General features: G+C 31.1%; 1 protein-coding gene across 2 annotated transcripts; it reads left to right on the forward strand.

Moving 5' to 3' along the window:
- The first annotated feature begins 821 nt into the window (after positions 1-821).
- LOC145624083 (beta-glucosidase 22-like) lies at positions 822-13,674 on the forward strand. 2 transcript variants are annotated; one of them, XM_081677032.1, is made up of 13 exons: positions 822-1,042; positions 1,270-1,336; positions 3,447-3,499; positions 3,614-3,689; positions 7,076-7,147; positions 7,264-7,351; positions 8,066-8,324; positions 8,718-8,833; positions 9,809-10,029; positions 10,645-10,673; positions 10,797-10,890; positions 10,978-11,068; positions 13,335-13,674. In XM_081677032.1, exons 1-13 carry the CDS (start codon positions 902-904, stop codon positions 13,573-13,575), a joined length of 1,548 nt encoding a protein of 515 aa, XP_081533158.1. In that variant the 5' UTR covers positions 822-901; the 3' UTR covers positions 13,576-13,674. The 2 variants fall into 2 exon arrangements, with proteins under 2 accessions (XP_081533158.1, XP_081533159.1); XM_081677033.1 differs by lacking the exons at positions 822-1,042; positions 1,270-1,336 and adding an exon at positions 3,044-3,120.
- The last annotated feature ends 731 nt before the right edge of the window (positions 13,675-14,405 follow it).

The raw sequence follows: 14,405 nt of genomic DNA on the forward strand, positions 1-14,405 counted from the left end.
CAGCAATTGTAGTTTTTTTTTTTTTTTTTTTTTTTGAAGGATTTTTGCTTAATTTTCTGATTGTTTTAATGGCTACAAACAACATTTTATATAGCCACTTTTGAAATGCTTAAGGCTAGGTAGTTTTTTTTTTTTTTAATTTACTAATTTGGGGGGTTTTTTTTTTCTCTATTTCATTCCTTCGGAATTAAATGCAAACCCCCTAAACTTCAAGCTGCCATTTTGTTACAACTGAAATTGTCCATGTAAGAATGCAGGCCCCTAATCTTTAGCAGAAAATATGTGTAGTCCCTAAACTTTGGCTGATTAAGTGCAAGAACTCCCTAATATAAACTTTGGCTTAGTTAGCTTGGAGATCCTTAAACTTTGCTGAGTAGGAAGTTCCTCCATTAGAAATGGTGAGGCAAGAGTGATAGAGGGACCAATTTGCTTCATTTGAGAGATGAAGGACCAAATGTGCAACTATTGACAAAGTTAAGGGACCGTGTTTTAATTTGACTTTGATAAATTGTATGCTACAATTATAACGAAACAGATGATATATATTAATTTTTATTTTATTATACACTATTGTGGTCAACAATTGTGGTTAATGATTCCTCACACGTCTTCATCACCAAAAACATTGAAAATCACAAAAAGTTGGGAGTATTGCCAATGTTCATTTGACATTTGTGGAATATTGGGGACTTGGGGGTCCTTTTAGAAAGCGAAATCAGAAAAAAAAATATATCTAGTATATATATATATATATATATATATATATATATATTGAAAAGGAAAGCAAAGTTGGAAGACGTAACTATCCTGTTTTTAGACTATAGTACCATTATATTTGTAACATATTTAATTAAACTCATAGTTGGTATGTAATTGAGAGAGATAGAGAGAGAATATAACAATGAGGGTTGAATTTTGGTTGTGTTTGTTGCACTTATGCTTAGCATTATTGAGAGTGATTGCTACAAGTGAAGGCAAAGAGTATAATCGTTACGACTTTCCAAAGGATTTCATATTTGGTGCTAGTACCTCAGCTTATCAGGTATGTATTTTCACTTCTTCTAATTCTCGATTTCCATATAATTTAACAACCACGTAAAAACGTATAGGTAAACAAATAATAGAGTAAAACATACTTAAAATGTAAATCGTATAGGTAATAAATGATAAAACCCGATTTGACTTGTGTGAATCAATGCGAGCTTGGATCCGGTTGATGATCAATGCAAAATCGAAAAATCTAAATTGAAAATTAATTTATATGTGAAGGTGGAGGGAGCAGCATTAGAGGATGGAAGGAAGCCTAGCATATATGATACTTTTGCCCATCGTTTGGGTAAGTAAACCTTGTTTCATACAACTAACTGTTATTACTAACTACATGAATGATATGAATCATATGATAGATGTAATAATACAAAGAAAGATAAACATATCTTCATGAAACACATAATTGTGCTTTTTTTCCACCCTCTTTTAAAAGAGTTAAAACTATAACATTCAAAGATATTTAAGAAGATTATGATTATTAATAAAAGATAATAAAGCAAAAGGCAAAAGCTTATGTTCATTTTTTAGATGGATAAAGCAATTACAAGCCTAAAGATTAAAGAAAAATGATTTTTTTTTTTTTTTTTTTTTTTTTTTTTTTTTTTTGGGGGGGGGGGGGGGGGGAGTGGTGATGGGGAAGGTGGGGAGTGAATGGAAGGTTAAAAACATACCCAATGAAAACCAAATCTAGCTAGGTCCCAATGAGATAAGAAGTTAAGCCATATAAAACTATGCATTTGTCTAGTGCATGTGAGTGAAAAGAAGAATGTTAGTTTATCAATTACGCATTGATGCATATTATTGGGAGATCTATTTAAGGTATTGTTCACATTTAATGAACTGAGCTGAGCTGAACTGATTGGAGTTGAACTGAACTGAATTGAGATGAACTGATTGTAGTTGAACTGAACTGAATATTTTATGAGAGATGGAAATTAGGAGCTGAACTGAATTGAACTGATTGGAGCTGAGCTAAACTGAACTGAACTGATTGGAGCTGAACTGAACTGAACTGAAATTAAGTAAATCTGAACAGACCCTAATACTCTCCCTCACATACGTATAAGGTTCTTTTTAGCTTTGTCTTATGTGATTTTTGGAGATGGAGTACTTCTTCACTCCCCTTGCATGAATATATGTACTCTTGGCCCCTAAACTTGTCATTTAAGGTCTTATATCATGGGGTCTGACTTTAATACCATATTAAAGAGACTAACTCAACCACGGAATACATTACAAGTGTATGCTTATTTGCAATCGTAAAATGTTGAATATTGGAATATAGTATATTTGTATAAGTTAATGGTCCTAAATACTTTGCGCCATAAATGTATTGTGTCTCTTTTGAATTTGAGAGAACACTAAAGGACAATAAGTCAATAATGTAGGCGAGTGTCTGTGTGTCTCCATATAAATATTCCTCTTCTCATTATTAACAATTAGCTTCTTTTTTTTTTCGTTGTTATTTTTAGGTTATTTTTTCTTGTAATGTATTACTTGTTTGTGTTATTTGCGTCAGTGTTGTTTCTTACCCCTCTATTTTTTTAATTGTTTTTTTTTTTTTTTTTAATGCTGAATCCCAACAAAGAAAATATAAATGCTACACTGCTAATAAAAGAAATATGCATGATGTAATACTAGCAAAGACAATACAAAAAGGAAATAACGTGCACTGCTAAAACTTAAAAGTAAATGATAGTGGGGGTGGCACTGTGAAGGATGAATAAATTTAGTTAGGTAAATACTACATGGATATTGGATATTTATATTTTAACTTATATTGGATATTTATTTAAACATGGCACTGTGAAATGACATATTAATTTAATTTATATTTTAAGTTTAGAAGGCAAAAAACCTATTAATTTGTATGTTTATGTAATGTGCACTAATAAGTTCAACTTTAATATTTTGACTACTTTTTTTTTTTTTTAAATAGAATTTTTTTACTACTTCATATTAAATTATACTACCTCTGTTTCTTTGCAGTTGACACGTATTCCTTTTTAGGAAGTTTTTTTAATTGACGCGTTTCTCTTTGGAGTAAATTTTTTACCTTGTATTTACAAGGTACCTCACTTGCTTTTTCATTCTCTCTCACTCTCTCTCCTCTCCTTAATATATGTGCCTAAATCAAACGCGTCAAATAAATAGAAACATAGGAAATATTAAGTTTAAGAGATGAAAAGACTAATGCTTATTTTATTATGGTGGAAATGAAACCCTTCATAGGAATATATTAAAAGAGGTGACATGTGGCATATGAATGATTTGTGGTGACATGAAGCATAGAAGTGGTTTGTGTTTTTAAATACTAAGTATAGAAGTATAAGTATAGTTTTTTCATCTACTAACTTGCTTTGTTTCATTAATTAAGTATAAATTGTAATTTTCAGAGTACGACACGGGTAATCCAGATGTAGCATGTGATCAATATCATAAATACAAGGTGATAGATCAATATTTCAATATATTATTTTACAAGGATTTTATCATTCTAAATAGGCTAGATTGTTATTATATATGTAAGATTTAATAATTATGAATGTCATCTATGCACCAGGAAGATGTTCTACTCATGGTGGAAACAGGATTGGATGCTTACCGGTTTTCTATTTCGTGGTCAAGGTTAATTCCAGGTACAATTACCAATCTAAATAGTACTCTGTATCTTGTGAATACCATATTTTGAAAAATAATACGGAGGAATTTATTACTTTCTCCGTCCAAATAAATAAATAATACTTCCTCCGTTCTGTTAATATTGCAACAAGGAGGAAATTACGCATCCCAAAACACATTTTATATGCTAAATATCTATAATTGTGTAAGACTAAAAATTATAAAAAGTTGATACTGTGAAAGTATTATATGAGACGAATCCAACAAGATCCCACTTGACTATATTTTGCTTAACGTATAACTCATATTATATGGTCAAACAAGAGTGATGAATAGTTCAAAAAGTCCATTGTTCCAATATTAATAGAACGGAGGAAGTATATGACATATTATTATATTGGGGTATTTGATATGCCAATATAGCCAAATTCATAAATTATAACTCAAAAATTATAACTCTCTTAGGACCTATTACGATTTACTGAAAACAATTGCATTGAACTAAATAGAGTTGAAATAAATTGTTTAAGAGATAAGGAAATTAGGAACTGAACTAAACTGATGAATTGAACTAAACTGAAATAAACTGAAATTAAGTTGAATAGAACAGGCCCTTAGTAGCCTTTGTCCTCTCACAAGAGTTAAAATCATCATATATCTAATCTTGATTGTTATCTCTAAAATTTAATCACACATTCACTTAATCACTTGCCCACTCATTCACTCAACTGTAATGTGGGTACTCTAAGGTCTTTTTGGTTGGGAGGAATTGGGAGGAAAAGAAAAGAAAGGAAAGGAAAAATAAACATTCCTATGTTTGGATCTAAAAATTAAGGAAAAGTATTGTGTAGAACGGACTCACGTGAGTCCGGTCATACAAACAAAAAAAAAATAAAATTCTTAAATGTCAGAAATTAGATAATAATGATCAGATATTAAGTTATAAAGTGTCAATAATTAAATAAAATTGGTCAGAAATTAGATGATATTGGTCATAAATTAGATGATAATGGTCAGATATTAAATTATAAATATCAGAAATTATATTATAATTGTCAGAAATTAGGTTAAATCTATCAGATATTAGGCTATATACATCAGATATTAGGTTATGAATATCATAAATTTGTAAAAACTGTACAAAAGTAAACTTGGAGAAGATTGGTACATCAGCTGTCGTTCTTATCGGCTTTTCTCTCCTTTTTTCTGGTGCCTTCGACCTTCGTGGCTTCTATAAGATTTCTCAATTTTCCAGAGAAGATGAGAACGAAAAAGCTAATAAAAAAGGGGTATGATGAACATTGCGGTGTGGCCTTGGTGTTATATGGTAAGGTATGAGTAATTTAGGCTTGCTAAGTTAACAATTAGATTGACGAGGAGAGAGGAAGCTCCATAAGTAATCCATGAGTATTCGGCAAAGTCCGACAACCAATCGACGGTGGAAGATTTGGATTCCGAGAGGTTTGGAGATGGTGGAATTGTTTCTGATTTGATTAGTTGCAGAGGAAGGTGGTCGGTTAGATTGGGGGCTAAAGGTTCCGCCATTGTTGTGGGTTTTGATGAAGTCGAGTTTTGATGATGTGATGTTATAAACTGGACTCACGTGAAACGGACTCACACAAAACCTTCTGAAAAATTAAATGGGATTTAAAAGAAAAGGAAGAAATTAAAACTATTATGCTTAAATTAGCTTTTCCTTCACTTTCCTTCCTTTACTAATGTTATACCAAACAATAGATTCCTCCGAGGCGAATTCCCTTTCTTTACTGATATCAAACCAAACATTGAATGCTATAGTGTCTTTCTTTACCTTTCTTTACTAATATCAAACCAAACATTGAATGCTATAGTGTTTTTCTTTACCCTTTTCTTCCTTTCTTTTCTTTTCCCTTCTTTTTCCTTTCTTTCCATTACTAATATTGAACCAAACAGAGCCTAAATGGATAGTGTCATAGGGATACATAACAATAAAGGTGTCAAAACCAAATCGACTCGGAAAAAAACTATCTGTTTTGAATTGTAACCGATCTGATTTGATCAGAGAAATTCAAGACCAAACCTGATCTTTAACCGTACTGAACTCAACCCGAATCTGATTTGACCGATCTGAACTTAACCCGGCACCGATTTGATCCGACCTGAACTCAACCCGAATCCAATTTGACCCGACCTGAATTCAAACCAAACCGATTTGATCCGACCCAAGCTCAATCTAATCAAAAATTGACCCGACAAATAACCGATCTAATCCGATCTATTTTGACCCGAACTGATATTAACCTGACTCGATTTTAACTCGATTTGATTTTTACTTAATTCGAATTTAACCCGACCATAATCAATTATTGACCTTTTTATTCAAGTTCTTATACGTAATATATTTACTAATTATTAATAAGTTAATGTTTTTTACTACAAAGAAATAATCCGGAGTAACAAGTTTACTTCATGTATGTACCAATTATATAAATTACTTTCTAAGCTTTATATTCGTCTCATCTAAAATTTTCTACAAATAATTTGTAATACTTGAAAATTAAAACCTCTTCTTTCAACTCGATAAAAAATATGATACATGAATGACTTAAAATTGACCCAATAATAAGATAAAAACTCAATAATAACTCTAGTGTAAAAATAACCTTATTTGCATATGAATTGGGTCAACTCGATTAAAATCCAACCAAACACAGAAAGGAATTGAGTTGAAATTGACTATTTAATAAATCAATGGATCAACCTTATCTTAATCAAACCGAACTTGGTTAAACCTGTTTTAAACCCTATTCAAATTTATCCGAATCGAACATGAACCGGTCTGGAGTTTACCCGACCCATATCCGACTCGAACTCGATAGACGATGACCAAAATTTGATCCGACCCGAATTTGACCCGACCTGACCCGATTCGAATTGGAGGAATAATTTTGACTCGAATATATCCGATCTGAACAGACACGACCCGAATAGACGCGACCGAAACTCTATCCGATTATCCGAATTGACACCTCTACCTAACAATCCTTATTGAGTTGAGTGGCTAAGTGGGCAAGAATTCAACTACTCCAAGAAAACGGGTTGTTTTTCTATATTTTTATTAATTTATTTTACTATAATTGCTACTCCGTATATTGTTTTTCTTTTTACTCTCATCATTTTTGTTTATGAGATAATGTTGTTTATATTATTATTTTTTATAATCTTGACTAATTAGATCACAAATTCCAGTACTTAGTTAATTGAAAATTCAAAATATTTCCTTGATAATACAATCAATCAATCATATACGTAGTATGTACTATGTAAGTAAAGCAATCCATCCATCCTTAAATATTAGGAGTATATTTGTCTTCCATTTCGAATGTTTCAAATATTAACTGTTTTTATGTATTTATTTTTACAGCTGGCAGAGGGGCTATAAACCCTAAAGGTTTAAGATTCTACAATAATCTCATCAATGAGCTTATTAGTCACGGTACTTAATATGTTACAAGCTATATTGCATATATATATGGAATATGGTAAAAATCAATATAATAATTAGTTTTGGACTTTGGTCACTTTGTTAAGTATTTCAAATTCAATTTTCAGGAATTGAACCACATGTTACACTTTTGCACTCAGATGTACCACAGGTTCTTGAGGATGAGTATGGAGGCTTTCTCAATCCTAGGATCATGTATGTACTTGTTAATTTGATTATAAACATCCATGTTTCATATTAATATTTTTTTTATTATATTTTCATTTCATTTTATTTTGTCTAATCTCATATACTACGTAGTATGTTACACTTTTATCTCACATGCACTCATTTTCACTCACTTTCTCTCTCTCTATTTATTTATTTTATTTTTTATCCACTACATACATTAATATATATGTGTATATATTCGTTAATATCTTTCCTTCGTTTTAAATCTTGTGTAATTTATTAATTTTTTTTTAAAAAAGGTAATTTACGAAATACTATAGCCGTTTTTTTTTATTGACAACGTTTAACTTTTATACTATTCACAAATTACACTTTAACTAACTTTTGTGATTTATAACCACGATAAAACATAGTCAAGTGGGACCTTGTTTAAATTGTCTTAATATATATTTTATTAATATCCACTTTTTATAATATTATTATGTCGAGAATTAGAAATATTAATCGTTAAAAAAATACGTTGGCAAACGTGATAATAAAATATTGTCAAGTAAATAAAAATAAAGGTAGTATTTATGTAACTTTTGATTTTTAATTTTAAATTAACTTTATACTCGCTGACTATTTATTGTATGCCCACCTTATTTAAAAATTCATATATAAAAAAAAAAGAGCGTAATAACAATTAATTTATTTAACTTATTTATTTATCGGTAATTAATTTATCTACTTATGCAGAGAAGACTTTACATCATTCGTAGATGTTTGCTTTAGAGAATTTGGTGATAGGGTTCGGCATTGGACAACTTTCAATGAAGCGAATATCTTCGTCTTTGGTGGTTATGATGCTGGTAATACACCCCCAAGTAGATGTTCTTCCCCCTTTGGGGTTATCAATTGTACTAAAGGGAACTCGACTACTGAGCCATACATTGCAGCTCACCATATATTGTTGGCTCATGGATATGCTGTAAAGCTCTATAAGTATAAGTACAAGGTATGCTACATACTCCCTCCGTGTTTTAATAAGTGTTAGAGTTTTACTTTTTGTATCATTCACGTAATGATTTTGACTTGATTAATTCACTAATATATAAAAAAAAACAAATGAATTTGTATAATACATTGTTGGATTCGTTATAATGTATACTTTCATAGTATGAATTTTCGTATAATTTCATTAACATATGATTTATTAGATAAATTAATAGTCAAAGTCGTGACTCAGCATGTATGTTAGGTCAAAATGTAACACTTATTAAAACACGGAAGGAATAATATACGTCTTCCACGAGCTCCATTATTCGTAACAAATAACAATAATAGTCATATGTACTATTTTTGAACTGTATAAAATACATTGGCATGCTTTACGGACAATTTGATGTAGGCCAAACAACACGGAGTCATTGGGTTCAATCTCCTTTCCTACCATTTTGCACCTTTTACGGACACAAGAGAAGATATGGTTGCCGGTCAAAGAGCCTACGATTTTCTAATGGGCTGGTAAGCTCAAACTTATACGGTTAGCACGGTTTTATTTATATACTTCGTGTTTATTTATGTATGTAATAAAAGTACTTTTTTTTTAAACCACCTGCTCACTTCATTAATCAAAGGATATTAAGTCCGAAAGTACATAAGGAGAAACTTCGAATGGGCAATGCTTAATTCATACTTGCTCTACCCCGAAGAGAACAACTCTAGGAAGGTGGTGAGGAACAAAATTGCCTTCCCTTTTTACATGAGACCAAGCGACAAAGGAAAAGTGAGCACTTAGATCTAAGACATCACCTAATAAAATATTTTCCAAATCAGAGAGATAGGTAGTAGCCTTGTCGAGACGATCCATCACAGCTTTGCAATCCAATTCAACAATGACATTGTCTATTTTGTATCTATTGCCAAGTCTAATCCCAATTTGCACTGTCAATGACATTGTTTAATTTATCTCTTTACTGTTTAATTTATAAAAGGTACTTTTTTAAATGGGATGGTATAAAGGTAAAATGTTTTCATGGAAACTAAATTTCCCTTTTTTTTTTTTTTTTTTTTTTTTTAATTTTCCTTTGTCTGAGTTGGGAAAGGGTGAAAAATAATTTTTTGAAAAATTGTATCCTTAATGATGGAAAACATTTTCCTTTACAAAGTAAGAGAAATATTTTCCTCCCTTCTCCTTACCTCCTTTTAAATTCCTCTCATCTATTATCCACACATTCTCATTTCTATTTTTTTTTCCTGTAACTTTTCTTGTATGCAACAAATAAATAAAAAAATAGTTTATTGTGCTTTTACTTGAAAATATGTTTTTCATGAATATTGATTTTTTATTAAAATATTTTACATCAAACAAAACAGGGCCTATATTTAAGTTGAGCTAAACTTTTCAACAATTGAAATACAAAATAGGTTTATTTTTGTATTATTATTCTTGGATCTTAAGAGAAATTCTAACTTTGACTTTATCTTGTTGGGTATTAGGTTTATGCACCCCTTGACTTATGGTGATTACCCTGAAGTAATGAAGAAAAATGCTGGCAACAGAATTCCAATTTTCACAAAAAATGAGTCAAAATTATTGAAGGGCTCAATTGATTTTCTTGGAATAAATTACTATACTCCCATGGTGGTCAAGGACAACTCAATGAGCCTCAACACAACGCCACGAGATTTTTTTGCCGATATGGCAACGCAGTGGTTATGTATGCTTTATTTCTTCATCTTCTATCATATTCCATACTTCATACATATATAGCATGCATATCGTCTTTTGTTCTCAAAGATAACTCTTTTTTTTTTTACACAGTAATATACTAGGGGTGCCCCTCCTATCATAGGAGGGGTGAGGTGAGGATTGAACCCAGGTCACTCCTGAGGGAGGTGGAGGGACAAACCATCCCTCCACTCTATGATCCTCATTCTCAATGAATATTTGCAACACATGAATCTATATGAACTTTAATTTGATTTTAAGAAAATTGTGAAAAGTAAAAGAATATGATTTTTATTTTTAAAAATGTTTTTGCGCAAGAGAGAATCAATACCGAATTAATTCAATTAGTGGGGGATAAAAGGTGCTGTAAGTATTGAAAAACAAAGGAATGTGCAATGGGTACATGTTATAGGGAGTACTTGCATTTATTTATTGGATTACTAACATTATTACACATTTACTTGATTACTCTTCTTATTGAACATTTAATAAATTTCATTGTTTTAATTTTTTTTTAAAATATATGAAGTATATGTCAAATAGTAATAACCTTTTTTAATTATTAATTTTTTAATTTTTTTTTTTTTTTTTTTTTTTTTTACAGTTTTGAATATGAGTGCACTATCTGAAAAGGTAAGGTTCAAACTCTTCAAAGTCAATTAAACCTCTCGTTAATGATTTGGTTGTATACTTGTATTTGGATGTTCATCATTTATTAATGGCTCACACCTTAATTATGATATTTTTTTTCCCTAGACTATCTTTCCAAATGAACCATTGGGTTTAGAGCGAGTTTTGGAGTATTACAAAGATGTTTATGAAAATCCTATCATATATATCCATGAAAATGGTATTCTTTTTTCTTTCCTTTCATTTTGAAATTTATAATATGTTTTGATAATAAATTAATTGTATTTATAATGGAAATTGGCTGTAGGTCAAGCTGCAAGTTATGATACTTCAACCAACGATTCATTTAGGGTTGAATATTTACGCGACCATCTTGAGAGTTTGCATAATGCTATGGGGTAAGGCTACTAGAACTTAGTAATTTATTGACTGAAGTTATACTTCCTTTGCCTTTTGTTTTATTTTATAATTTTACCAAATTTCACATGTTGGTAGGGTTTACTTCGTTAATGTTATAAGGGTTACTTGATCAGTGTTACAAGGACTAGCTATTTCATTAGTATTATAAGAGTTACTCGGTTAGTGTTTTATACGGGGTACTTTGTTCTTTCATAAGCCTAGCCGCAAACAAAACGTGCAGTTAAAGTGTTGAATGTTGTGTTTACCGATTCATAAATTCAACCATAATTACATTGATTTATCTATGAGTTAAAGTTAGGATTTTTTTTGTGAAAAACTACCTTTTATATACAACTTTTTGTGAAAAACTACCTTTTAAAAAAAATGTTGTAAATGACTACCTCTTTTTTAAAAAATGTTGTAAATAACTACCACTTGTCGGAATCTTGTCGTTGACTTACTTTTCCGGCGTTGACTAGACCACTTGGCGGCTTTTTCCCGTTTTCGACCACCCCCACCCCCTCCTCCTCCTCCCTTTTCCAGTTTTCGACCACCCCCACCCCCTCGCCATCAACTCCTCCTCCCTTAGTCCAGTTTCAGAGTGCCCCTACCCATACCCCTGCCGGAAAATTGCGCTTGTTGCCCCTCCGCCTTCCTTCCCGATTTTCGACCATCCCCACCCCCTGCAAGCCCTCTTTTTCCCTAGCCATCCTTACCCCTTCTTGCAAACCTCCTTTAATCTAGTCGTCCCTACCCCTTCTTCCCCGCAACCACCATTAAAACCAACCTTCAATGTCTTTGAAACCTGAAATTCAAAAAAAAAAAAAAAAAACCCAAAAAATCCAGAAATTGAAAAGGGTAAGGTTTTCGAGGGGGCCGAAGGAGGGTGGGCGGGATTTTGAGGGTGAGATATGGTGGGTGAGATGAAATTTGGCCAGAAATTGATAACTTGTTTGAGGGGTTTCGAAGTATTCGGGGCCGGAAATCAGAAAATTGATAATTTGTTTGAGGGGTGGCCGGAAATGGCTGTCGAAAATGGAACTGGGGGTGGTCCGATTGTGAGGGCTGCAAGAAGGGGTAAGGGATGGCTAAAAGGATGGTTGCAGGGGTGGCGGTGGTCGGAAATTGGAAAAGGGAGGCGGAGGGGGTGGGGATGGTCTAGTCAGCGTCGGAATTAAAAGTCAATGGCAAGATTCCGGCAAGTGGTAGTTATTTACAACATTTTTTTAAAAAAGAGGTAGTCATTTACAACATTTTTTTTAAAAGGTAGTTTTTCACAAAAAGTTGTATATAAAAGATAGTTTTTCACAAAAAAAATCCTTAAAGTTAAGAAAAAGTTGGTTTTGAAATGTATAATGATATATACAAGTCTAACAATCAAGAATACTTTGGAAATAAAAACCTAAGGATCTTAAACAAATCAGAATAAGGACACTACAATAAAATCAAACGCCAAAATGTGACAGATTGATCACTTTGCGTCAAAGTGTACATGGTCATGCATATATTATACATAGCGACGACATATTTATGGTTTTCAACTCTTCATCTTTACCTTATACTAGCTTTGGTTAAACTAACTCTTATTAATCACGTGTTTAACATAATTATTGATGATATATATACAATTAAGGCCCTTTTCTCTTCAACTTAATTTCACTTCACTTCAGCTCCAATCAGTTCAATTTTTCTTTTCCTTCTCTCATAAAATATAGAGTTCAGTTCGGTTCAGTTCAGCTCACTTCAGTAAATCAGAATAGACCCTAATTAAGGCCCCGTTCACTTCACTTTATTTTTGATGAACTCAATTTTTTTACTGAAACAAAATTATATTTGCTGAATTTAAATTATTTTTACTGAACTTAAATTAATTTTACTGAACTGAAATTATTTTGCTGAACTGAAATTATTTTTACTTATTTTCTATTATAATTCTTCTTTAACATAACTGAATTTTACTGAACTAGACTTATTTTACTGAACTAAAATTATTTTTAATGAACTAAAATTATTTTTATTGAACTAAAATTATTTTTACTTAATATTATTTTTTTTAAGGTGAAGTGAATAGGGTCTAACTTTGGAAGGAATTATAAATTTGCCTCTAGAAATTCCTTCTATAAGCCCTTTCATTGTTTAGTTAATTATGATCACAACAAAATATTAAAAAAAAAAAAATTTCATATCCGTTGTGTTTTAGTGGAATAGATTAAAAATTGATTAAATAATAAATTTTTAACTTCTTTTATTTTCTCTATATTGCAGAAATGGATCCAATATCAAAGGATACTTTGTATGGTCACTTTTGGACGTGTATGAATTATTATTTGGCTTTGATTATACTTTTGGTATATACTATGTCGATTACAACGATCCAAATTTGACAAGACACCCAAAGCTTTCTCAACAATGGTACTCACAGTTTTTGAAGGGAAGAAACGCAACTGCAGATATACAAATGAATCACGCAGATGATACAACTATTAGTACTCGATCTTCAATTTAGAAAGTAGAGTTTTGTATCATAATGACAAATATTGAATATTGAAGAGATTCCATTTTTTTTATAATCAATGTGACATGCAATTGAAAAAATAATAAATATACGAAGTAATTGATTATACTTTTTTGCATATCCAATGTAAATTTTCTTTTTCATTGTCCATAATGGACTACCATTACGGAACAGAGAGAGTATTATATATTGATAAAAAAAATAGTGAAATATCTCAACTCTAACTAATACTCATAGTCAAAATGGGTACATTAAAAATAAAATTAAAGGAGTATAAAATAAAGAGCATGAGCTGCATGACTCATACCTTAAAAACATAGTGAATTAGTGATTGATTCTGATCGAGACCAATAAAGATAGGACAGCAAGAAATTAACACAAATACGTACATATATAATCCGTATGCATCAACATAATTGTTTTTTAGTTATTTTTCATGGGTACTGGCTTTTACTTTAATTTTATGGCTAAATATGTGAATATGCTTTGCTGTAATATGCCTTCAGTTGAAAATGATAATATTTTTTATTTTTTTTACAGCAGTTGAAAATGATAATATTTTTTATTTTTTTTTATAGCAGTTGAAAATGATACGTAGGTCGGCAAGTGAATGAGTAATATATACGGAGTATATACTTTTTCCGTTTTATTAATACTCGTACAGTTGTACTTGATTGTTAAGTCGACATCGGTCTAGTAAACGATGTGCAACAATACAACATGACTTAGTGCTTTTGTTAGTGTGGATCTTATTTTATTCCAAACTTGACGACCACAACATTTAAAAATTGTGACTAGAGAAACAAGGACGAATTAATAAA

This window comes from Chenopodium album, chromosome 3 (genome assembly GCF_948465745.1).
Source record: "Chenopodium album chromosome 3, dcCheAlbu1.1, whole genome shotgun sequence".
Classification (NCBI taxonomy): Eukaryota; Viridiplantae; Streptophyta; class Magnoliopsida; order Caryophyllales; family Amaranthaceae; genus Chenopodium; species Chenopodium album.

What these genes read in the sequence shown, in the direction of transcription:
- LOC145624083 (XM_081677032.1), top strand. Translation starts at nt 902, where the DNA reads ATGAGGGTTGAATTTTGGTTGTGTTTGTTGCACTTATGCTTAGCATTA. An exon ending in TCTATAAGTATAAGTACAAG is followed by an intron (nt 8,325 to 8,717) that starts GTATGCTACATA and finishes AATTTGATGTAG; the next exon opens with GCCAAACAACACGGAGTCAT. An exon ending in AGTTTGCATAATGCTATGGG is followed by an intron (nt 11,069 to 13,334) that starts GTAAGGCTACTA and finishes TCTATATTGCAG; the next exon opens with AAATGGATCCAATATCAAAG.